Consider the following 24,537-nt stretch of genomic DNA (forward strand, 5'->3'; position numbering starts at 1 on the left):
CCCTACTCCTGCGTCCAGGCGTTTTGTAACCTGGTCATAAAAAGAGATTAGATTAGTCAGGCATGATCTACCTGCTACGAACCCGTGCTGGTTTCCCCTCAGCATAGTTTTTCCTACCGGGCTCTCGCAAATGTGAGCCTTGATAATTTTTTCGAAGACGTTGCCTAGGATGGAGGTGAGACTGACTGGCCTATAGTTGCCTGGGTCCTCCTTCCTCCCCTTCTTGAAAATGGGGACCACATTGGCCCTTTTCCAGTCCTCCGGGACCTGGCCCGTGCGCCACGAGTGTTCAAATATTACCGCCAGTGGCTGTGCAATGACGTCAGCCAATGCCTTCAGTACCCTCAGATGGAGCTCATCTGGGCCTGCCGACTTAAAGGCATCCAGTTCCTCCAAGTGACTGTGCACCATCTCAGGGTCTATGCATGGCAGTCTGGTGCCTTGCTGCTGCCTCTCTACAATCCCAGTGAGAGCCTTGTCTTGCCCCTCACTTATGAACACTGAGGCAAAGTACTTGTTAAGGAGTTCAACCTTGTCCCCCCGTCCGTCACCAATTGCTTCTGCCCATGTAGTAGAGGTCCTATTCCACCCTGGGCCTTCCTTTTACTCTCTATATCTCTAAAAAACATTTTTTTGTTATACTTTACTTGGGATGCCATCCTCAGCTCCATGGTAGCTTTGGCCCATCTAACTGCCTCTCTACAAGTGCGAGCAGAGGAGGTATACTCCTCTTTGTTAATCTCTCCCCGTTTCCACTTTTTATATGCTCCCCTTTTAGTCTGCAGGCTGCCCTGGATTTCTCTGGTCAGCCAAGGAAGCCTCCTGGCCCCTTTCCCTCTTTCCCGTCAGGTATACCTATCCTACAAGCGCTGGAGTCTGCCGTCGAGGCTTCTTTCAGTATGGTGTTATCTTCCAGAAGGGGGTCGCTGGCTGGTCCTTCTGGCTGGACAGGTCGGGTGCTGGTCAAGTTGGAGATCAAGAGGGTGCCCCTGAGGGTCACTTTTCACTGCTTTTTATCTGTCCTTGGCAGACTTTGGTGACTCCCCAGTTTTCAGGTTTGCCCAATCATGGGGTTGTTGACCCTCGTGGGACTTCCCCCCTCGGTGGCTACTGGATGGCATCTGTCAGCCCCAGAGGTCGTCCGCATGTACATGCAGGTTTGGGAGTCTGTTGTTAAATTTTGAATAGGGCTCTGGGAGTGGTCGATTTGGAGATATTCAGCCCCAAACTTGGTCCCCAGTGTTGATTAACTCACGCCAGGGCTTCTAGCCCTTGATCAGTGACGTTTAGAGATTTCCTGGTTGTTACATTGTCCTCTATTGAGTTCTTCTGTTGGTTGATCTGCAGTTTCCTTAGGTGTTAATTGTTGTCTGCTGCTACAGTGTTACACATTCAATCACTGATTCACTCACTCTTTCAGGGGCCAGCCTGATACAGGGAAGTGGCAGTTTGACTCCTGCCCTTGTTAACATTGTTACTAAACACATTTATAGTTGAAAATTGAAAGGTGAGGAGTATAAAATATAAGCTACAAATGCCATGGCACACAAATAGATAAAAATACCAAAATACATGGGGAGATACAAAATGCACACATACAAATTTTAAAACACAATTCCTTATCTTAAAGTGAAAGAAAGAGGAAGGAAGAAAAGGTAGAAGAGGAAAAACATATCCAAGGAGGGGAGAGCAACTGCAGGCAAGAGGAAAAGGGGCTTTCTGCTACAAATCGACCAAATCCGAAGCGAATACTAGCTGCTTCACACAGGCCTAGTGGGCAGCCTCCTGCCTAATTAAGACACCAATTATTGAACAAAAGGCATGGCAGGAGAGAAAGGCGCAGGCAGTTAGCCCATGAGCAGGCAGGCAGGCCTACTCCTAATCGGCCCTGGGAAGGCCCCCTGTTACAAGGACCATACAATGGTTTATAGTTCACTTAATTAAGCCATGAATGAGGTGATTTGGATGCAAGGATGTCAGTAACAAAACAGAGAGAGTCCTAATTTGGCATGATACATCACTGGTTAGAACAAAAGGAGATAAACTGTCCAAGTTTTTGCTTTATGATAAAATCTATCACTTTTTATTGATTTCTTCTGAGTAACACACTAACTAGCATGTAGGTAGAAGATATAGGCTGTAATCCTGGCCCCACAATAATATCAGTGAAAGTGGGGAAATGGTCAATGAGATTTTGCCCTTCTCACATCTCACCCCAAATGTGAATACAGTAACAAAGCTAGTAAGACTTGACGATGTAACCTACTAACATAGAATGAGTTTATTTTAATAGCTTGACCAGAACTGCAGCTAAACAATACTCATCAGGTTATTTGCCGTTTTCTCCCAAATGTGAAGATGTGTTCCTTGGCGAAATAATCAGATGTTGAAAGGGATCGTGAGGTTTCCATGCCTATATAAAATGTTATAAAATGTTAGTTATTTCCTCTAATGCATGGATTTAATAAAGCCTGCAGGGATGTGGTTTTTATTGAAGATTGACCAGATGGAAATTGGCATAAGTGATCAGTAATAAAATGCTAGGAATGATGGAATATTTTATTAAGTACATTGTGAACATGCTATAAATCATGCTTCAAATCCATGCAAAAATCTTGTGCTTTTTTTTGATTGAGTTGTCTTTGCAGAGGGCTGGACCTGATGATCTCACAAGGTCCCTTCCAGCCCTAAACTTCTGTGAATCTGTAATAAATGTGGCCACCATGTTCTCATTATTCCATGATCCAATCTATGTGTTTTTTTAAAAAATGTAATTCTAGTTAATCATAGTTTACCTTTCATCTAATCTGAATCTTATTATTTTTACTTAGGTCACATATATCTCACTGAGGCATCTCGCTGCCTGTAAACTACATCCTTCCTTATTATCATTGAGCCATGCTCTATATGTGTGGTCCTTTTTAATCTTCCTTTCTAAATTGGTCCCTCCTGGCTTATTTTTGTCTCTGAATTCTCTCACAAAGCTCCTGAACTATTGAAATAAACTCACTGGCTAAGTACAGACAGTCAAAAAGCCTGAGGCTGAACTGATTCAATCTTTGCAGGTTAGTCTAAGTTGCACAGATTGAACCAATAAGCAAGTAAACGACATTCACTTGTGATTCTGGAAATGCAGCCACATGCCTGCAGTAGCCCAGTCCAGAAGCTGAGGCATGCTAAAGCATGCCTTCCTGCTCAGCTGGAACAGACAGCTTGGGTCAAGGCTAGCCTGCCTACCCTGGGGGCGGGGGGCTTGCAGAAGAGATGCAAAGCATCCTGGGATGCTGGGGGTCTGTGAGTTAATTTGAATCTGGAGGGGATCTGAGACAGAAGTTCAATAAATGGATTTAACCTAAATCAGTTAAGTCTGATGCTACATCCATCCAGGTTTATCTTAAACTGGTTTCGGACATTTGGAAAGCAATTTACATGCACCGAACTTCTGTTATGGATTTGAACCAGTTTCCTATCACATATACTGGTTTATGCATAATGTCTATCCCTTGCCATTAGAGCCAAATCCTGCTCCTACGACTGAAATCAGTGAGTTTTACCATTAAATCTAGTGAGGCCAGGACTTTATCAAAAGAGTTGCCATAAATGACAAGCTTGCATTGCATCACTTCTGTTTTCCCCCTGACAGACTTGCACATGTGGTTGGCTGTTTTGAATGTGAGGGTGCAGATGATAAATGATCTAGTTCTCTCAAGGTGTGCTGTACCCTGGGGTCCTGTTGACTACTGGAAGATGAAGGCACTCGGCACTTTTCTGAACAAATTGTCAATTCCAGGACTATGAAAGCAGCTATGCAAGCTTTCTCTGTGTCTGGGCTACCTAAAAGGACCTTAATGAATGGAATCAGTCTGAAAATGTGTCAAGATTCTTCTCAGTTGGTTTGAGGAATCTGTTTTCCTATTCCAGTCCTGGAGTGTTTAAAATAGCATAATTCATATCAATAGATAACTCTGTGGCTAACACTGATCCCTTGTTAATCTACACCAACTGTCTAAAGGAAATTAAATTCAGCTTTTGAGAAGTAGGAAGGTTTTGATGTTAAGGCATTGGGCTGAGACCCAAGAGAATAAGGGTTTGATTTTTAGTCCTTCCCCAGGCTTCCTTTGTGACCTTGAACAGATCATTTAATTTCTCTGTGCTTTGGTTTCTCACCTGTAAAATTAGGAATAATGATGCAGCATTGGTCCAATGATCCAGTAGTCTTGATTATTTTTAGTTTGTAAGGAACAGACGCTGCCTTCAAGAATTAGAAAGCCTTTCAATGTTACCATAATATAAGAGATGGTGATAAGATACTGGTCAGAGAATTAAATTAATCCAGATTTGTACTTGTAGTCTAGGATATAAATTATTGGCCCTACCTATTCAGTCCAGTATCTAAAATGATTTTTTTTTTCCTCTTGTTTTCAGGAAATGACAACAGTGAAGCCCTTCCTGAGTCTATCCCATCTGCTCCTGGAACATTACCTCATTTTATGGAGGAACCAGATGATGCATACATTATTAAAAGCAATCCCATTGTCTTGCGTTGCAAAGCCATGCCAGCTATGCAGATTTTCTTCAAGTGCAATGGTGAATGGGTCCACCAAAATGAGCATATCTCTGAGGAAAGCATGGATGAAACTACAGGTAAGGAACTGCCTTATGGGACTGATGTGTTCATATTAAATTATATCCTGAAAACACTGCCTAACACCAAAATATGAAATGGAAATGAGAGGAGGCAATTGAAGGCAGAGAGACAACTTCGGAAGGGAAAAATAAAGAATAGAGGTTCTGGATAGCTTGGAAGTAGCACCTTGAAAAGACAGAAAGGGAAAGCAACACACGGGGTAGAAAAAGAATACAGCTTAATTGTAAAGCTCTAACTAGGTCTTCAGTTAAGCGCCTATTGATGCAGTTCGTTTCACTAGGAGCAGGGATGGGCCCTGAAAAAGGGAGTGGCTGAGTGGTTTGATAGGGAGTAATCATTCTAGGCATTTCATCTAAAGTATCTGCAGCATCAAATAAAATAAGGGGAAATGTGCTTTCACATAATTCCTTGACCCCAAGGCTGCAAACAGACATCACGATCCCTGTGCTGCCAAGCAGATGTTCATGGTGTCACACTACAAATGCCCAAAATGGTGGCCACAGCAATTAGTAGTAATCCTTTTTGCCGCACTTTTCTGGCGGAGAGCGGTTTGCTTATGGCGTGGGAACACAGGAAGCCTGGGACTTCATGCCTCTGATCCTGGAACATGCATCTGCTTGTAAACATGCACCCTGGGAGTCTTCCTGCAAGGGATTCACATGACACATGTATCATACTGCCACACTCACCTCCATGTGTGTTCCCTTACTTGCAGACATGCACCCTGGGTTGGGGTGCAGCACCTGGAACCTTTATCCCATGGGGTCACACCTCTGCTACTCCCGGCACTTCAGGGGCCTGATCCTGCAGGACAATGACCCTAGCTGTCTGCACCACAAATCACACCTATCCCTAGGGCTTCAGGAACCTGATCCTGCAGCACCATGGTCCTGTGCAATGTATATAAACACCAATGAAGTAGATCAGCTGTACCTGGACAGCACAGCACAGCTGATGAAGCTCCAAAGATGACATCTGTTTATAACTTAAGTAGCTGGAATGAAGATTTGAAAGCTGAGGCAGTACCCTAGACTGCATGGCTTGAATGCTTTTTTTTTTCTGTGATGGATATTTGGCAGCTAATGAAGTTAAGTGGGACAATTCTGTGAATGTGTATATCTGAAGAGCGGGCGAGTGAAAAGAGGAGAGAATGGTGAAAAATGATCAGCAGATTTTATCATGCTCCCAGCACATTCTATATCCTTTCTCATTTAGAGGCATCTTGATAAGTATTGCAAACCAATTTAATGCTGCACCCTCTTGTAATTTCACAATTCGGTTTTGTTATTGCCTTCCTCCTTTTTTTAAATTCTAAGATTGCTAGGCAACTCCATGCCTTGGAAATACGAGTGTGAGTATAACATCCTCTCTCTCGGTATAAGAAATTCCTTTTGTGGGGGGAGAAATGTCATTTAAAATGAAGTTACATATCCTTAAGTGACAGTGGTGTTTGGTATTCACACATAAGTGACAGATTCTGAAGAGATTATATACTAAAGGCTTTTGGTTAATGCTATTCTGGATGAATTTTAATTTTTACAGTTACCTTTTTTGAAAAGAATTTAATAGGCATAACCTTTACTTTGAAAGGCATTTCTGAATCAATATAGAAGAAATGTCGTCCGTAGATGTTTTTCTTCCATATGGTTAATGGAAATCTGACTTCTGAACACGGCAATTATGTTTTCGAAGCCTTGGATTAATAGCAAAATAAAATAAAATAAAGTAACATTAAAAAAAAAAAAGAAAGAAAGAAGAAAAGAAAAAGTACTAGTAACGTTGAAGTTTGAGACCTGGTGGCTCAGGCTATTGAGAGTGAGGTATGGAATAGGATAGAAAAAAATTTGTGGGTTAGAACTGACCAAATTTTTTTACTGTCTAGATGTGAATATGGTCAAACAATTTAGTGCATCATGAAATCTACCATTGTAATGCTGCCTAGACCCCTACAGAAGACATACAAAAGACAAGTCCTGCTAAAGGGTGCATGCAGTAAGCTGATGAAGTATAGCCATGCACATTCTCTCTTGGGAATCTCCATATACTAAATCATAACTCCTCTGAGACAGATGAAAAACTAGCCTTTTCATTTGTTTATATCTGGTTCTTCAACATTTAATACAGGGAGGGGGGGATGGGGACGTTTCTTTAACAGCTGTGAGTACAGCAATAAAATCTGGTGAAAGTTTTTTGAATTATTTATTTCCTGCTACCTTTGTGAACTGGGGTAAAATACCAATTTTCATAAATGCTCAAGTTCCACTGACATTCAAAATTTTACTCCTGCTTTATTTATTGATCTGCACTATAATGCAGATGACTGGATATGATTTCCAAGGACTGGCATTTTATGCCTCTTCCACAAAATAGTGCCTGTGCAAAATCCTGTTTGAAAGATGGAAAGGGGCATTCTGATTATTTCTGGAATTATAGTCACAAGATGGGTGGGAAAATGTATATTAAAAAAGTGTCTATGGGTGTGCCATGAACGCTGGCTAGTAATTCACACACTCTAATCTACATGACTGTATTTTCATATTTCTTTTGGAGTATATCAATGAGATACAGGCACATTCATTGCTGCCAGAGGAATCTTTATATACTGTTTACAATATTGGCTAATATATGGAGAATGCATTTAGTACAAAACCTTAGGTCTTTTTGTCTTTACTCAAAGCTGAATCTATTTTTGAAGTATACAGAGCTTGTGATTATTGTCTTAGGGTACTGACAGTGGTATTCATTGGTCTTAGTATACTGTAGTCTATTTTTATTAAAGTACATTTTTAACTGTTGCTAGGATGAAGTAATTTTAACCTTGATTAAACATAATCTGTGTGCATGTGTGTGTGGATATATACACACACACACACACACACACACACATACATACAGATATAAATATGGGTACTAATTATACCTGTGTGAAGCGGTTAGTATTCACCTCAGATTCAGTTTAGGCCAATTTGGGGGACAGTGATTCAATTTGGTGATTTGAATCAGTGTCCTGAATCGATTTGGCTGAATCTGATTCTGAGATTTGGCTCCATGCCCCTGCCCACTCTCAATGGCTGCCCCACCTGCTCTCCCAGCTCCCAGCTCTTAAAAAAAAAACAAAAAAACAAAAAAAAAACAAAAAAAGTCTGCACTCACCAGATACTGCTAGGCGGGGGGGAGGGGGGGCATAATCGCAATTGCCCCATGGCCCCATGGGGGGCTCTGCCATGACCCACCCCACCCATGGCTGCCATATGCAGCCCAGCTCCTGGCCTTTAAAAAAAAAAAAAAGTCCTGACTCACCGGCTGCTGCCAGGAGGAGGGGTGATCCCCGCTGACCCTTTCTTAAAGGGTCAGGAGCTGAGGCTGGGGGGGTAGCCATGGGTGGGGGCCGGGAGAGTGGGAGGGAGTCAGGGGGCTTCTGGCAGAGCCCCCCACATGGCGTGGGGCAGTGGGGGGCAGTGGGGATCACCTGCCCACCTGGCAGCACCCAGTGAGTAGAGGCTTTTTTTTTTAAAGAGCTGGGGCCAGGCAGGGCAGCCATGGGAAGGGGACTGAGAGAGTGGGATGGGGGACAGGGGCACTCAGTGGGGCTGGGGGAGCAGGCAGGAGATGGGGCCTGGCAGGGGTCCCCCCATGGTCCCTTCCCCTGTCCTCCAGCTCCCCGCCCTGCCCCCTACTTACCAGCACAGAGTCCACGTCCAGCTCCCTGCTGCAGCCAGCGGGGACTGCCCAGATCACCAAAGCTCTCTGAATCTTTTCCAAATCAATTCAGAGAGCTTCCAATTAATTCAGACCTTTTAAATCATCTCCTGATTTGATTCGGATTTGGAGATTCAGCCACCAAATTGGGCCAAATCTCCGCTGAATCGAATTAGCACCCAAAGCTTTGCATAGCCTTAGTACTAATGAGGATGTCTGAAAATCTATGATGGGTCACAAATGGAATTTCCAGTTCCAATTTCTGATGTTCAAACCTGAACAAGATATTGGTGGCTCCAGTGATTTGTCCTAGTTCTTACCTAAGTGACTTTTTCAAGGCTTAGATGGTGGTGAGACAATTATCAGCAGGCTAACAAGACACTTTGGATGTTGAATAGTCTCCAGTTCTGAAGAGCAGCATTTGAAATAATGATAGGAGTAAACCCAAGGTTCAAGGATGTGTGTCTCTGGTATTTCATGTGAAAGTACGTCACACAAAATTTAAGCGGTTCCTTGTCTTCCCACCTTTATGCTAGCAGCTGATATTTAAATTGCTGAAAGGATCAACAACACAAATATAATGAAAAGAAACCCCAAATAAAAGGAAATTTAGTACTAAATGCAAGGAATTTATCTCAGCATCTCTATAGATTCCTCCCAGCAAGCTCCTAGCCAGGTATACACAAAAAGCACTAGGCAGTGGTAGAAAAGGCACAATGATGATGATGGATTTTATCTACAACTCATTATCAGTTTGGTATAAAAGGATAGGAAGAACAGCTGCTAATAGGCAATGGCTTATTTTGGCACTGTGGTGAATATTAAAAAGAAAAATCCAAGGTTTTGTTTTTATAAAGCAGGCATGATAATCCTAGATTAAGACAGTAGTCCATTTATTAATTTAGAAAGCAGGAATCATACAAGAGGAAGAATGATCTTATAATTAATGGACTTAAAATAAAGTGTGGGAGGACCTGGGTCTGTTTCCAGCTGTGCCCCAGCTTTCCTGTGTGTGACCTTGGGCAAGGCATTTCATTTCTCTTTGCTTTCTCTTTTAGAATGGAGACTGTAATCCTTAGCCTGCCATGTCTGGTTACTGTCTTTGCCCTGTACATTTTACACTGCCTCTGCTTGTTTGTACATAGCGGCAGATGGAGGCTTCAATCTAAATAAGACCTTCAGATAATACTGTAGTGGAAGTATAGTACTTACTTACTAGCATATTGTCCATCAAGAATGACCGGGGGATGGACAGGTGGGGATGGAGTGCTGCCACTGCCTCCCAGGAGCTGGAGTGGGGGGAAGCTTGCCCCTCCATCCTCCTCCACCAGCACCCCACACCACCTCCATGTCCAAGGCTGGCTGCCCTTGCCCCCCCCCCCCGCTCCATCCCCTCTGAGCTGCTGTCATGGTGGCGCTCTGCAGAGCACTCTGTGCAGAGTACTCTGATTGGTTGTTTCAGTAGGCGTTGTGATTGGCTGCTGAGATAACCAATCAGAGTGCTCCAAGAGCGTTAAGGACAGACAGACACACAGACAGATGGACTAAGCCCTTTATATATATAGAATGGCATGACTTCTTTTCTTGAATCTTATTTTTTGCTTAAAATTCCAGCATGCACCTAAAACTAGTTGTATACTTCACCTTTTGGTTTCCCAACAGGATTAGACCTGCTAAGAGTAACTAGAGTTTTCTTGTCTGATAAATAAAAGGATTACAGCAATAACTGCTGTCAGCATTTTTCTCATTTAAACAAATAAAGCTGACAAATGATGAAGTTCTGTGCTGCTCTGTTATGTTTAGTACATACAGAGCAATTATTCATCTGCTGCCAGCATTAGTCTATCCGCAACTAAACCATCCAACAGTGCAGAAAGCTTATTAGCATATCAGTACCATAGTCATAATTTTATATTTTGTAAGGCTGTACTGTATAACAAAAGATGATGGTTATAATTTGCACAATAATTTAAAGGGTTGGACTTTCAGTGCTTACTGGAGTTATACAAGTTGCAGGTACAATGCTGCTTTTATTTATGACACTCAACCTTTTGTTTTCATGGATTTTAGGCTCTGCTTATGTCATTTCCTATATACAATTTTTCCAGCATCTTTTGAGATGTAGAAAGTAGGTGCATATATGTCTTGCATGAACTGCAGTGAATGAGAAATTGCAAAACCTATTCCACTGCTGCTAATGGGGCTACTCTGTCTAGGTGTTTCTAAAATAGATTAAGGAAAAAAATCTTTACTTATAAATGGTCATCCAGAGTTTTCCAAAATGAGTACTTATTTTGGTTGGGTCTGTTTTTCAAAGGCTAACTTGGGTCACTTGGAAGGGATCTGGCTTTTCAAAAAGTATGAAGTGACCATCATTTAAAAACGCAGCATTTTTAGATTTGCTTTACTGGAGACCCATTTAAACACCTCCTTTGATACAAGGAGGATGTCTGCTGCAGGGAGGGAAGGGACAAGGGAGGGACAGGGTTATTGGTGAGTTTTAAGATGGATGAATAGTCCAATCTGTACTCTGCAAACTCAGATAAGACAGGTGGTGTCTTGGGAAGGTGGTGGGGGGAGGCGGAGAAGCTGTTAGTCAGGATGTTTTGTGCTTTCCTTCCTCCTCTGCTGTTTCTCAATTTCCTGAGCAAGACAGTTCTTTTCACAGTGGATTGTAGCTTGATGTATGGTACAGTGCCATTGAGGCCTGTAGGGCTGTGCGAAATTTCACGAATGTTTCGTTTCAAAACTGTTTCAACACGTTTTGAGCTCGAGACAGTGAAATCGAAATGAAATAAAAAGCTTTGAACCAGCTTTGAAACGAAATGGGGGCACTTGAAATGTTTCAAGTTTCAAAGCAGCCCAGTGGCAGGTGGCAGGGGAGAGCCAGAGCTGCACTCTGAGTGGCTTCGCAGCCCCATGGAGTTCAGGCCAGTGGCAGGAGGCAGGGAGAGCCAGGGCTGCACTCCAACTAGCTCCACCGGCCCTACAGAGCTCAGCCCAGTGGCGGGAGGTGGGGAGAGCCAAGGCTGTGTTCTGGCTCCTGCTGCTGGACTGAGCTCCATGGGGCTGCAGAGCTACTCGGAGAGCAGCCCTGGGTCTCCCTTGCTTCCTGCCACCAGGCCAGATGACAGGAGGCTGCTGCTACTGCCTGGGGCCAGCAGCAGCAGTATCAGTCTTCCCTGGCGCTGGGTGCAGGCTGTGCCCAGTGTCAGTCCCAGGTGGCAGAGGCAGCCATCTGTCATCCAGCACAGATCCAGGGGCCTGCACCCCTGGGATCAGTCTGGCACAGCCCTGTAGCCCTCCCGGGGGTGTGGGTCCCTAGATGTGCGCGCCAGATGACAGGAGGTTGCCACTGCTGGCAAATGTCATGAGTTCTGCTTTTTGCAGTTTGAGGTGCAGTTTCTGAGAAACTTCTGCACCTGTCTCCTTGAAACTTGGCAGGCTTCATGCCCTCAGAAGGGACTATCATTCCTGCAATTTTCATCTGAATCAGGCAAAAATGACAAGGTTTTAGGCAATTTCATGATTCCTCATTATAGCCTGTGGGCGAAACATTGAAATGAATCAAAACAATTTCGACAAAATGAAATGGGACAGTGCTTCAAAACAAAATGAAACGATGAAACAAAATACTGTCCCTTCGAAATGGTGAAATGGACATTGAAACGAAACAATGGTGTTTTGCGCAATCCTACCAGCAAGCACTTCCCAGATTGTAAGGTTGATGCCTGATGCCGCCCTTCTTCATAGATTTCATAGACATTAGGGCTGGATGGGACCTTGCAAGATCATCAGGTCCAGCCCCCTGCCCAAGGGGAAGGAAATCAGCTGGGATCAAATGATCCCAGCAAGATAGGGATCTGAGTGTTTCTTGAAAGTGTCCAGAGTAGGTGCTTGCACCAACTTTGTCAGGAGCCTATTCTGGGCCCTGGGGACTCAGGCAGTAAAGAAGTTTTTCCTTATGTCCAGCCTAAGATAGTCTTCCTGGAGTTTGTACCCATTGGACCTTGTCTTCCCTTGGGGTGCCCTGGTGAACAGATGTTCTCCCAGTTCCTGATGCACACCCCTGATATAGGCTGCCACCAAGTCCCCCCTGAGCCTTCACTTCTCCAGGCTGAAGAGTCCCATGGCTCTTAGCCTCTCCTCATAAGGCCTGCTCTCTTGTCCTCTAAACAGGCACTTGGCTCTCCTCTGGACCTTCTCAAGCTTCTCCACAAACTTTCTGAATTGTGGAGCCCAGAATTGGATACAGTATTCCAGCTGCGGCCTCACCAAGGCCAAGTAAAGTGAGAGGATGACATCCTGGGTCTTGCTTGAGCTACATCAGTAGATGCAAGCCAGAGTTTTGTTTGCTTTCCTGGCTGTGGTGTTGCATTGGTGGTTCATGTTCATCCTGCGGTCAGTCATGACCCCCAAGTCTGTTTCAGTCGTGGTGCTAGCAAGTGTAGCACTGCCAAGCCTGTAAGTGTGATATGGGTTTTTTCTCCCAAGGTGGAGCACCTTGTATTTCTCCATGTTGAACATCATCAGGTTTTGTTCCACCCACCTTGCAAGTCTATTAAGGTTGGCCTGGATTGCCAGCCTATCCTCTAGGGTGACCACACTTCCCCATAGTTTGGTGTTGTCAGCAAACTTAGCCAGTCCGCGTCTGACATCAGAGTCCAGATCATTTATAAATACATTGAAGAGTACAGGTCTGAGAACGGAGTCCTGGGGGATACCACTGGTCAGTATGAGCCATGTTGATTTGGTTCCATCGACTATCATTCTCTGGGTCCATCCATGGAGCCAGGTCCCCAGCCATTGGATCGTAAGGTTTTCAAGGCCACAGTTCCCCAATTTTACCATGAGGACGTCATGAGACACCAGGTCAAAGGCTTTCTTGAAGTTCAAATATATGATATCAACCTCTTCTCCTTTGTCCAGGTGATGTGTCACCTGGTCATAGAAGGAAATGAGATTAGTCAGGCAAACCTACCTGCAATGAAGCTGTGTTGGCTATCAGGGTGTTGCATTCTGTTAGCCTATTGTTAATGGTTTCCTTGATGATATTTTCTAAGATCTTTTCAGGGATTGAGGTCAAACTGATTGGCCTACAGTTCCCCAGATCTTCCTTCCTCCCTTTCTTGAAGATAAACACCACATTAGCCCTCTTCCATTCTTCAGGTACCTCGCCCAAGCGCCACAAGTTCTCAAATATCCTCGTTATTGGCTGTGCTATAGTGTCAGCCAGTTCCTTTAGCACTCTTGGGTGTATTCCATCTGGGTCATCTGATTTATGGATGTCCAGCTTCTCAAGGTATTCCATTCTTAAGGTATGCTTTCAGGGTTTCCTTGTAGTGCTTCCTCTGTCCTCCATGGGTCCTCTTACTGTGACTTGAGTTGAGAGACGAGGACTTGCTTCACAAGACAAGTGTCGGCCACCCCAGTGGAGTTGGTGTTTCATGATCTTTGTCGCAGTGCTGGTTATGTTATCTGCAGAGAGGATGCTGGCATTGCTATAGTGGTCTTCCCATCTAATGCAAAGGATCTTCCTGAGGCAACACTGATGGAACCCTTCCAGGCACTTAAGGTGGCTTTGATATGTCAACCACATCTCACGCCCATAGAAGAGCATGGGGATACCCACTGCATTGTAGACCAGGATCTTAGTTTCTATCTGCAGACCTTGGTTGGCAAAGACGTAGCGAAGTAGATTTTTGAAGGATATGCTGGCACAGTGAATCCTATGTTTGATTTCTGCATCAAGACTGACTGACTGGGAGAGGTGGCTACCAAGGTATAGGAAATGGTCAACATTTTCCAAGGGTTGTCCACCAACGGTAATTTGTGAGGGGAGAGGGGCAGCTTGTGCTGGGGCAGGTTGATGGTCTTCTCAATATTAAGGGAGAGTCCCAGGCTATGATAGGCACCTGAAGAAAGATCAGAGGTGGACTTCAGATTGGTCTCAGTGTGCACAAGGATAACAGAGTCGGCAGCGTACTGAAGGTCAGTGATGCCAGTCTTGGGAACTTTCATTTTCCTGTGTAGGCACTGCAGGTTGAAAAGCTGACCATCCATTCGATACTCAACCCCAATTCCAGGAGCAAAATGGTCACAGATGAGAATCAAAATCACAGCAAGATAGGTGGAGAAAAGGTTTGGGCAATGATGCAGTCCTGCTTGACATCAGTACAGATGGTAAATTGGTCTGTCTCTGATCCATTGCAAAGGACTGTGGCAGTCATCCCATCATGGAGTAACCTGAGGACACTGATGAACTTCAGTGGAAAACCAAACCTAGTCAGCACAGTCCATAAGGCTTCATGATTGATGGAGTTGAAGGCTTTGGTTTTGGTCAATGAATGCCATAAACAGCTCCTGGATCTGTTGTGCAACAAAAATCATATTGGTGGTACCCTGTGATGGTCTAAAGCCACCCTAGGATTCTGGGTGGACATCTTAGGTAAGGGTGGGGAGGCAAGTCAGAAGGATGTGAGTAAGAATCTTCCTGGTGATGGGGAGGAAGACAATGCCTTGGTAGTGCCACACACCGGCCTGGCACCTTTTTTGAAGATGGTCACAATGTTGGCATTCTTTAAGTCAGGTGGAGCTTCCTCATTAACCCATATTTTGCTGAGAATTTGGTGAAGTTTTTGTGCTAGTGTTGTTCCACCAGCTTTGAAGACCCCTGCAGGAATGGCATTTGGTCCTGGCACATTATTGTTTTTTGTCCGAGTGATGGGACATCAGATTTCCTTGAAGGTTGGGGGATCAGCAAGAGATTCTATTACTGGGTGCTGAGGAATGGACTCGATGTTGGGCGCTGAGATCTCAGACTCGTGGTTGAGTAGAATCATGAAGTGCTCCTTCCAGCATTGTTTGATGGATACATTATCCGTGAGAAGGATGGAGCTGTCCTGGGATTTCAGGGGAGTTGGGCCATTGGAATGTGGCCTATGGATGGCTTGCATTGCTTGAAAGAAGCATCTCATGTCATGTTGATCAGCAAAATTCTGGTTCTCAGTGGCCTTCACTTGCCACTACTGGTTCTTGATGTCCTGTAGCCTCATCTGAACTGCAGCTTTAAGCTGGTGGTAAGCCTCCTGTTTTTGCTGGTTGGAGGGTTCATTTTGCCAACTGCAAAATGCGGTTCTCTTCTGATGGATTAAGTGCTAGAATGTCCTCGTTATTCTCATCAAACCAAGCTTGGTGATGGTAAGTGGAGTATCCAATTGATTCAGTGCATGCCTTGTGAATAGCATTCTTAAGTTCCTCCCAATGTGTCTGGATGACCTTGATGTCATCAGAGAGCCTCATATCTAGCTTGGTCTTGGAGTGCCTTGATATTAAATCTCTTCTGCATTCCTTTCAGTTGTTTACGGTGTTGCGGTGGAAGCTGCATGGCCATGACTGATCTGACTAAGCAGCGGTCTGTCCAACAGTCATCTGCACCTCTTAGGACTTGGGTGATAAAGACATCGGTAGGATCATAGGCTCTCACAATAAGATAGTCAAGAAAATGCTAGTGATTGGAGTGTGGGTGTTTTTCAAGTGGTCTTATATTTGTCACTGTGTCTGAAGATAGTATTTGTGATGAGCCAGTCATGTTCTGCACATTTACTGAGGAGGAGGATACCATTGGAATTGATGTTTTTCCATCCCCGCTTTCCCAGCGGTGCCACTCCAGTGTTGCCCACCTCTTGCATTGAAGTCACCCATGAGGATAAGCTTGTCTTCCTTGCCAGTGGCAGTCAGGACTGTGTCAAGAGCACAATAGAACTGTTCCTTGTTGACTTCTTCATCGCCAAGTGAGGGCATATGCACTGATGAATGTAGTCATTACAGAGCTGGTCATTACAGAGCTGGTCATTACAGAGCTGAAGGCGAAGAGCCATAAGGCATTTGTTAATGCCCACAGGGAGTTCTGAAAGCTGATGGATGATCTTGTTCTTGATGGCAAAGCGAACCCCTCGAATGCGCCTCTCTTTGGGTGACTTTCCTTTCCAAAAAAGGTGTAGCCACCTCCTTCTTCTTTAATCTGGCCTTCATCTGCCCAGTGGGTCTTGCTTAGGGCCACAGTATTGGTGTGATATCTTGCAAGTTCTTTAGCTACTATGGCAGTTCTTCTTTCAAGACACTCACTGTTCAGGGAGTCCATGAGAGCATGGACATTTCATGTGGAGAATTTCAGACTTTATTTTGTTGGTTTTGGTCACAGGTAGAGTGATCCCACTGGATGCAGCAACCCAGCCAGGGTGGTTTGAGACAGCCTATGTTTTGGGCACCTTTTCTAGCCCTTTCCCTGTTCAAGGACTGCTCAGTCACAGCCTTAGTAGCCAGATTGTAATTTTGTCTCAGTAAGTGCAAAACGTCCATCACATGACTTCTGCCTATGTACAAATTAGTGACTAGGGACTCCCAGAGATCACTGTTCCTGTCCCTACCACCACATACCCATCGCCACAGGACTTGGGCTGTGAGAGATGTTCTGTGCACATAAACTGCTTTTGAAATAGCCAAAACTGGTTTAAAATAAACCTGGATGGATACAGTATAAGACTTAACTGATTTAAGTTAAATCAGTTTATTGAACTTCTGTCCCACATCCCCTCCAGATTCAAGTTAACTCACGGTCCCCTAGCATACCAGGATGCTTTGTACCTCCTCTGTAAGCCCCAGCCCCTTGCAGGGTGGGTGGGCCAGCTTTGGCCCAAACTGTCTGCTCCAGCTGAGCAGGGAGGCATGCTCTAGTGCTCCCCGACTTCTGACCTGGGTCACTGTAGGCATGTGGCTGCATTTCCAGAATCAAACGTAAATGTCTGTTCACTTGCTTATCAGTTCAGTTACGCAATTTAAACTAGCCTGTGAAGATTGAATTACTTTAGCCTCAGGCTTTTTGACTCTATATTTAGCCTTAAGCACTTCTTCTAGATTCTACTCTAACAAGTCACTGTAGTGTATTGCTGGACTTTCCATATATGCAGCATAAGGCAAATGTATATGTCTCTAAGCCATCCTGATCTGACCATCTCCCTAGTACTTCTGTTGGGCCTTACCTCTACTGTTTGTTGAATGAGCAAGTTGACTTCTTAATGCCTTTCAGAAGTGAAAAGCCCAACTGTTAATGATGCCTGAGATTAAGTGGGAGCCAATTTATGGAGTTCAGGTTTAGAAATTTCTTGCTGCTTTATAAACTTTACAAGCATGAAGTATTTTTTAGATTGAGTTTCCATTCATTTCCAGTCAAAGGGAAATAAGTATCTTGAGACTATGCAGGAGGGGTGAGGGAAAACCAGCAGGAATAAATGTGCTCCATTTTCAGATTAATGCTTTTATGACCAACTATCTTTCAAATTATTCTTAAAGCCTTTTAACTCTTATTATGATTATCTCTTCTTTCCCTCGAGATTCTAGAAAGTGGGTGTCAAAAACATGGCCAACATCACTAGTATATGCAATAAAGAGGTGGTGTACCAGGACAGGAGAGGAGGAGGCAATGCATGCCTGTTTCTTCTTCTATAAATTAAGATAATCTCTCTGTGAAGTGAGTAAAATCCACTGACCTAAGTTACAGGAGAAGCCTGGCTCTGCTCTGTAACGCAAATTTTATTTTCCTTTTTTCTCACTTGTGACTATCTCTAGAATATCCTCTTTCAATTCGAGGTGTGGTCATACCTCTCTCCAGTCCAGATGGAAACGCCTGTGGCCCACTTCACATTTTACTGATCAAAATATAAGACATTGATGTTGAAGAGAGAAAATGCTTTAAAGTTCTTAAATACTACTTTTTTTACTGGGATTTCCTTCTGTTAAAATTGCTTTAAATGTCACTCTCTTAATTTAGGATCAAAAACTAATTTTGAAATGCGAGGATATCTTTGGGGGTGAAATTTCTGCTGTCTCACTTGCTTCACTTAGATCTCCATTTCCTTGCTTGCAGTAGCTCAGCACAAGTGCATTATGTCCTTTTCTAGAGCATCTGACAATTTTTCCCTGTTATGCAGGATATTTTTCATCCTCAGTCCAGCAGTTCTGTGCTTTTTATGGAAAGATCAACTTCCTTGTTCCTCACCTATTACTAGGGCTGTGTGAAACTTCAGGTGCTGATTCGATATGGAGGAGATTTGGCCTGATTCGGTGGCCAAATCTCCAAATCCAAATCAAACAGGAGACAAATAAAAAGGTCCAAATTGATTCAAAGCTCTCCAACTCTTCAGAAAAGATTTGGAGAGCTTTGGCAATTCAGGCAGTCCCCACCCACTGCATCAGGGACCTGGACCTGGACGTGGAGCTGGTAAGTAGGGGCGGGGGGAAACAGGGGCTGGAGGAAGGGGGTGGGGACCATGGGGGGACCCCTGCCAGGCCCCATCCACAGCCTGTGCCCTCAGCCACGCCTCCCCCAGCTGCTCCGCCTGCCCCAGCTCCCAGGGCTTTAAAAAAAAGTCCATACTCACCGGGTGCTGCTGGGGGGAGGCTATCCTTGCTGCCCCGCACTGCCCCATGCTCTTTATGAGCCCCCTGCCCTCCCATGGCTTCCCCACCCAGCCCAGCTCTGGCCCTTTAAGAAAAAAATGAAAAAAACCTCGGAACTCACCAGCTCCTTCAGTGAGTCTGGGGTTGCAGGGGATTCCCTAAAGAGCCGGAGCTGGGGCCGGTGGGGCAGCCATGGGGGGTGGCTAAGACAGTGGGGGGGTCAGAGGGGCTCGTGCAGCAGCACCTGGTGAGTCAGGCCTTTTTTTTCCAAAGTGCCAGGAGCTGGGGTGGGTGGAGCAGCCATTGTGGGGCTGAGAGCGCGGAGTGGGGAGGGGGGATTGGCCTGAGTGATTCGGACATTCAGCACATTCAGCTGAATCGATTCAGGACAGAGATTCAAATCACTGAATTGAATCACTGTCCCCTGAATTGTCCAAATCCGAAATGGATACTAGCCGCTTCACACAGGCCTACCCGTAACTACCTGAGAAACAGATTTTGTCTGTGTTTTCTGTAACAGTAACAAGATCCCTGTTTGGCCTTTTAAAATCACTAGTGGCCTGTACATATGCTCGTTCACATTCTAGTTAGAATGCTCCAGCATTGTCTACCTGTCATGTATATTAAGCCCCTGCACATTTTTAAATGCCTGAGGGGGTGCTTTATCTAAACTTCGTTGAATAAGCTTTAGATAAAGCATCCCACGGCTGTTTTAAAACATACGGTGGCTTGATACATGTGACAGCGAGCTGTTTTAATTGGAGTGACTGTCCAGGAACCAGTCTAATTAAAACATCCCCCACCCCTAAGCACATGTATAGGCAGCCATTGATCCGATCTACTTCTTTACTATAGGTTCTCTCAGGTCTAAAATGCCATGTTTGATATCTTTGATTACAGTTATTACCCTTCTCCCTTAGTGCCTCCTTGTCTACCCAGGATCCCTTGAATGACAGGCACAACTGTGGCAGGGCACTTTTGGGTGCCTGCCACTTTAAGGCTGGGAACAGGCAGCCGGCAAGTGTGGGCCAGCCCTGAGGAGGTGATCCATTTTAGATCTTGGCCCACAGGGCAGAGACAGCAGTCTGCTGCTGGCAGCCGAAAGAACAACACCCAATTGAGCTGCTGCTCGGAACATCCTTGGGGGTAAGGGCAGGAGCTATGGGGATTGCAGGAGGCTCCTGGTCCTGGGTGTGACTAAAACCTACACCCTGCTGGGGAAGGATGTAGAGTAGGGGAGCATAAGCTATCCAAAGGGCAGTGTATGCAGTGCCAGCACGAGAGTAGTTAAGCCTGATGACCCAAAGGGGTCGTTCAAGGGAGCAGAGCAGGTTGAGAGTAGCCTAGTGAGGGGCAGTGTGCAAGAGGCCTGTGAGAGAGGGTGCAGAGGAAGAGGCCCCAGTGAAATAGGGGCAGTATGAATGTGGCCCTGAAAGGGGCAGTGTGTGAGAGGTCCAACTGTGGACTGAGATTTGCCTGGGCTTACTATGGAGATGTAATAATAATCTGGATGCCATTTAAAAGGTATGGGACACAATAAAGGGATGTCGGAGTTGTGTATAGCACCCCCTGGCTTTGGGGCATTAAAATGGGCAGCCTCCCACATTTTACACCAGTTTGATAAACAGCAAGTTGTGACAGGAGAGACTGGGCGGACTGCCCCATTCAGACAGGTGGGCGGGCTGATGCTGAGACCTGGCCCTGAGTTGGCCCCCTGTCACAACAAGCTTTTGAGTTTTTTAGCGAAACCATCCCTGCTCTGCCACACTGTGAGGGGTTTTTTTTAACTTTAAGTGAGATACTTCTAGCACTAAAAAGTAAAGGAAATAAGAGATTGTAAAGTAGTTGTCCCACACATGTCCTTAAATCAGGTCTGAAGTCAAACAGCTCTGAGTTGAAGATTGCTATTGATGAATTTCCTCCCATGCTCAGAAGATTAGGAGTCTTGGAATGGCAGAAATTAGAGAGGCAATATCTAGCATTCTCCATCTTTACTCCCCATTAGACCATTTTTCCTTCTCATCTCTTTCTCATTTCTCTCTCGTTTTCTTGTGATTTGTTGGCTTCTTTCTCTTAAAGGAAATGAGTCCCCTTGAACAGTGAAAAACATGAAAATGTGTGATCATTCTCTACACTTCTCATAGCTTTAGTCCAGGTTTGAGTAAATAGTTGTAAATTCTTCTGTGGCATATTGTAAGAACAGGAGGCTGTATTGTACACACAGTAAAATCACTGGAAGATGGTTGCACATACAAATGTGGGTCTGATGCCAGGAAAACTTCTGGCTCACCTCTGAACCTGCACCATGCATAGCCAGCTGTTCTCCGTTCTCTCACGTAGCCACATAAGAGATCCCTGTTTGTCCCCCTTGTTTGTTAAGATCATTGATGTAGTTTTCATTTCTAATGTTTTGTCCTCACAGCTTTTGAATGCTGTAAACCAGGGGTTCCCAACATTTATGTGCCCAAGAGTACACTCAGATTTAAAAGAAAAAGCAGCGGGCACCCATATGAATAGTAAAGTTTAGTATTTAGAATCCTGGATATGCTCATTAGGGATGTGCAAAACGGGCACTATTCGATTCAGATTCAGACCGAACTGGGGACAGTGATTCGATTAGTTGATTCGGATCACTGTCCCTGATTCAATTCAGCCAAATCCAAATCTGAAGATTCGATGCCGATTCAGAGAATCAGCAATTCGGCCACAGACACAGTTTTAAAAGTTTTTTTCTGCGTACCTTGGGGTACCAGCACGGCTCGTGAATGCTGTGACGCTGGGGCGCGTGGAGCGCCCCCCAGGAGCAGAGGGGGTCCTCCATGTGCTTGGCGGCAAACCGAGAAGTGGACCAGAAGTACTTCCGATTCACTTCCAGATCCACCAGGGAGCATGCTGAGGGGCCCCCTGTGCTCCTGTGGGGCGCTTCATGCACCCCAGCATTGCAGTGTTCACAAGCATGCTGGTACTCCAGAAGTATTTCCGGTCCACTTCTGGATCCACAAGGGAGTGTGCTAGGGGGCCCTGCATCCTTCCAGCTCAGCGATCAGCCAAAAGGTGACCCCAGGTGCTCCCCCAGACCCAGGAGGTACCAGTTGCCGAGCCAGGGAGGGCATGGGGGTGCCCCCCCAGCGCGCTTCCCGGCAGATCCAGAAGTGGACCAGCAGTTCTTCTGATCCACTTCCAGGTCTGCTGCTAAGTGCACTAGGGAGCCCCCTGTGCTTCTGTGGGATGCTCCATGTGCCCCAGCATCACAGTGATCACGAGCCACCTGCTACCTAGAGGTATGTAGAAAAAACATTTAAAGCCATCTCTGTGTCCAAATCACTGAATCTTTCTCAATCTCTCTGAATCAATTTGGAGGGCTCTGATTCGATTTGGAGAGATTGAAGGGTCCTCTGATTGGATTTGGATATTTGGCCACCGAATCGGGCCGACTCTCTGCCGAATCGAATCAGAGACCAAAGCTTCACACAACTCTTTTGCGCATGCACATAGTTTTGTTTGGGGAGGAAGCAGTAAGCGCCACTCTGTCACTGCATCAGTCAGACTGACTCAGGTTCGTTTTGGCAGCCACTGCATACAGCCTGTGCAAAAAATTTTGAAGTGTTGCTGTTCTGATTTCAATCAGCAGTGACAGCATTTTTTGTTGGAATAATGATTTTTACTGATTGTGAAAATGCGCGTGGGCACCTGAATAAACCTTGGGGGGCGCTATGGTGCCCGTGGGCACCGTGTTGGGAACTGCTGCTGTAAACAATGTAATGTGAATATAGTTTATGATTATTACCATGAGGTAGGTGCTTGCCAGAGGTAAGGTAACTTGGGTGATTATGCTGTGCGCACAGGGTTGTAAAAGACTGGATTAAACAAGGACATCTGAATAGTATAAGCTCTTGCTTGAGACAACTTGTGTTGATTAGACCTCTAGGATAAGAGGGACGTGGTGGCAACAAGGATTTCTCCCCTGGATCTCAGGAGTTTGGAATTCACTTCCTCCTCATGCTTGAAATGCCTCAAGTTTGATAGTTTCTATGGCATAATACCAGCCTCATCCTTTCTTTCCTTTATATAAAAAGGCAGGCGTTGGGTATGTTTTGGGTTATCAGTGGGTTGAAACTCAAGCAAGGTCTCAGTGGGTGGTTGATTTAATTCTTGTGAGGTTTTTCTGTGGGTGTTTTGATTTCATTGGGGTACCTGGTGGGCCTGCCAGTGATCTGCCAAGGACACCAAAAATACCTTTTTCTTATAGATTGCAAGTCTCTAAATGAACAAGTATCTGGAAGGCTCAAAAGGAAGCATTTCTAAGTCAGATACTACATTGTTCCCAAAGACCACGCCGGGTCTTTTCACTCTTGTGTTATGACCTACTCAGCTGTTAGAATTTAATTAGTAGTAATATATTTTTGTCAAAGTAATTAAAGCTTTGCCTTGATTAAAAATGGAATTGTTTAATTAAAAAGAATAGGTTTGGCTAACCTTAGCTTTCTGCCTGAGTAAGACATCCTGTATCAGCTAATTTCCTATATCTTTCCCCTTCAGGCTTGAAGGTTCGAGAGGTGTTCATCAATGTGACAAGGCAGCAAGTGGAGGATTTTCACGGGCCAGAAGATTACTGGTGTCAGTGTGTCGCATGGAGTCATCTAGGGACCTCAAAGAGCAGGAAGGCATCAGTCCGCATAGCCTGTAAGTGGAAGAAATGTTTGTTACTTAACTTCTGGAAGACGTTGAAATAAGCTCTTCTGTCGGGGTTAAAAGTAGCTGAATACTAGGAAGGCTTGTTGTCATAGCTAGGACTTCCTATGAGATACTGCAGGATCGTCAGGGAAAACATACCATACTTGTTCCAACGCTGCCTTGTTGGAGCTCTGTTATATTTTAATGTGGATTGATGATTTTCTTTGAAGTACACTCAGCAAGTCTCTTTCTCTCAGATTCCGCTTGGATTGCATACACGCAGGTGTCACAACAATGCAGTGCAATAAAAAAAAGTTAATGCAAATTGAAAGCCTACTGGAACATGCCCTCTTGCTCTGCTGATGACAAGGGTCTAAAGACATCTGCAGAGTCATTTAACAACGTATATCTGCTGCATTTTACTGAAAATATGCAAGCGTACATTAGAGGCTTTTGTCCTACTCCTGTCAATGAGCTTTTAAATATTGAAGCACATTATTGTTTATGAGTACTGATGTGGGGGAAGCAGGATGAGAACAGGAAAAAGGAGTGATTTTTTTTCATTACACAATCAGCAGGGGAAGTGGGGGGAAAAACAACAAAATGCAATAAAAATGTCACTTTGGAAACCAAGACCAAGATTCGGGCTTTAACATATCATAGGTTTTAGATTGCAAGTAGCTGATGATGTAAAAGCCCCCTTTTGGAATACTTTTACAATCTTTGCAATCTCCTATGCCTGATAAAGAGTGTGGTGTATGCCTGTGCTTGAAAGCTTGCAAATAATGTAATATATTATTAACACACATGGCAGTGAGATGATTTGTTTCTGCAAATATCTAGTTGGTCTAATAAAAGATATCACCTCTGGCATGAGTTTTGAAATCAGGCATAAGAGCCAGCAACCTGTCAGAGCTAACTGAGAGGGAGCTTGAGAGGGAGTGCTTTGCTAAGAAAGCCATCTCTGTTAACGCAGGGCATTGAATCCGGTGGGCTGGTGCTAGATCTCTTTGGTGTCTCTGTTCTGTACCTTGTGGGAGGTGCTGCCAGTCGGAGTG

At 44.7% G+C, this 24,537-nt stretch overlaps 1 protein-coding gene across 1 annotated transcript in view; it reads left to right on the top strand.

Moving 5' to 3' along the window:
• UNC5D (unc-5 netrin receptor D) overlaps positions 1 to 24,537 on the top strand; it is a 350,696-nt gene that overhangs the window by 154,705 nt on the left and 171,454 nt on the right. The window contains exons 2-3 of the mRNA XM_059730699.1: positions 4,426 to 4,644; positions 23,345 to 23,488. Coding sequence (XP_059586682.1) covers positions 4,426 to 4,644; positions 23,345 to 23,488 — 363 coding nt within the window. The remainder of the gene's footprint in view (positions 1 to 4,425; positions 4,645 to 23,344; positions 23,489 to 24,537) is intronic.

Source organism: Alligator mississippiensis, chromosome 7 (genome assembly GCF_030867095.1).
Source record: "Alligator mississippiensis isolate rAllMis1 chromosome 7, rAllMis1, whole genome shotgun sequence".
In the NCBI taxonomy this organism is placed as follows: domain Eukaryota; kingdom Metazoa; phylum Chordata; order Crocodylia; family Alligatoridae; genus Alligator; species Alligator mississippiensis.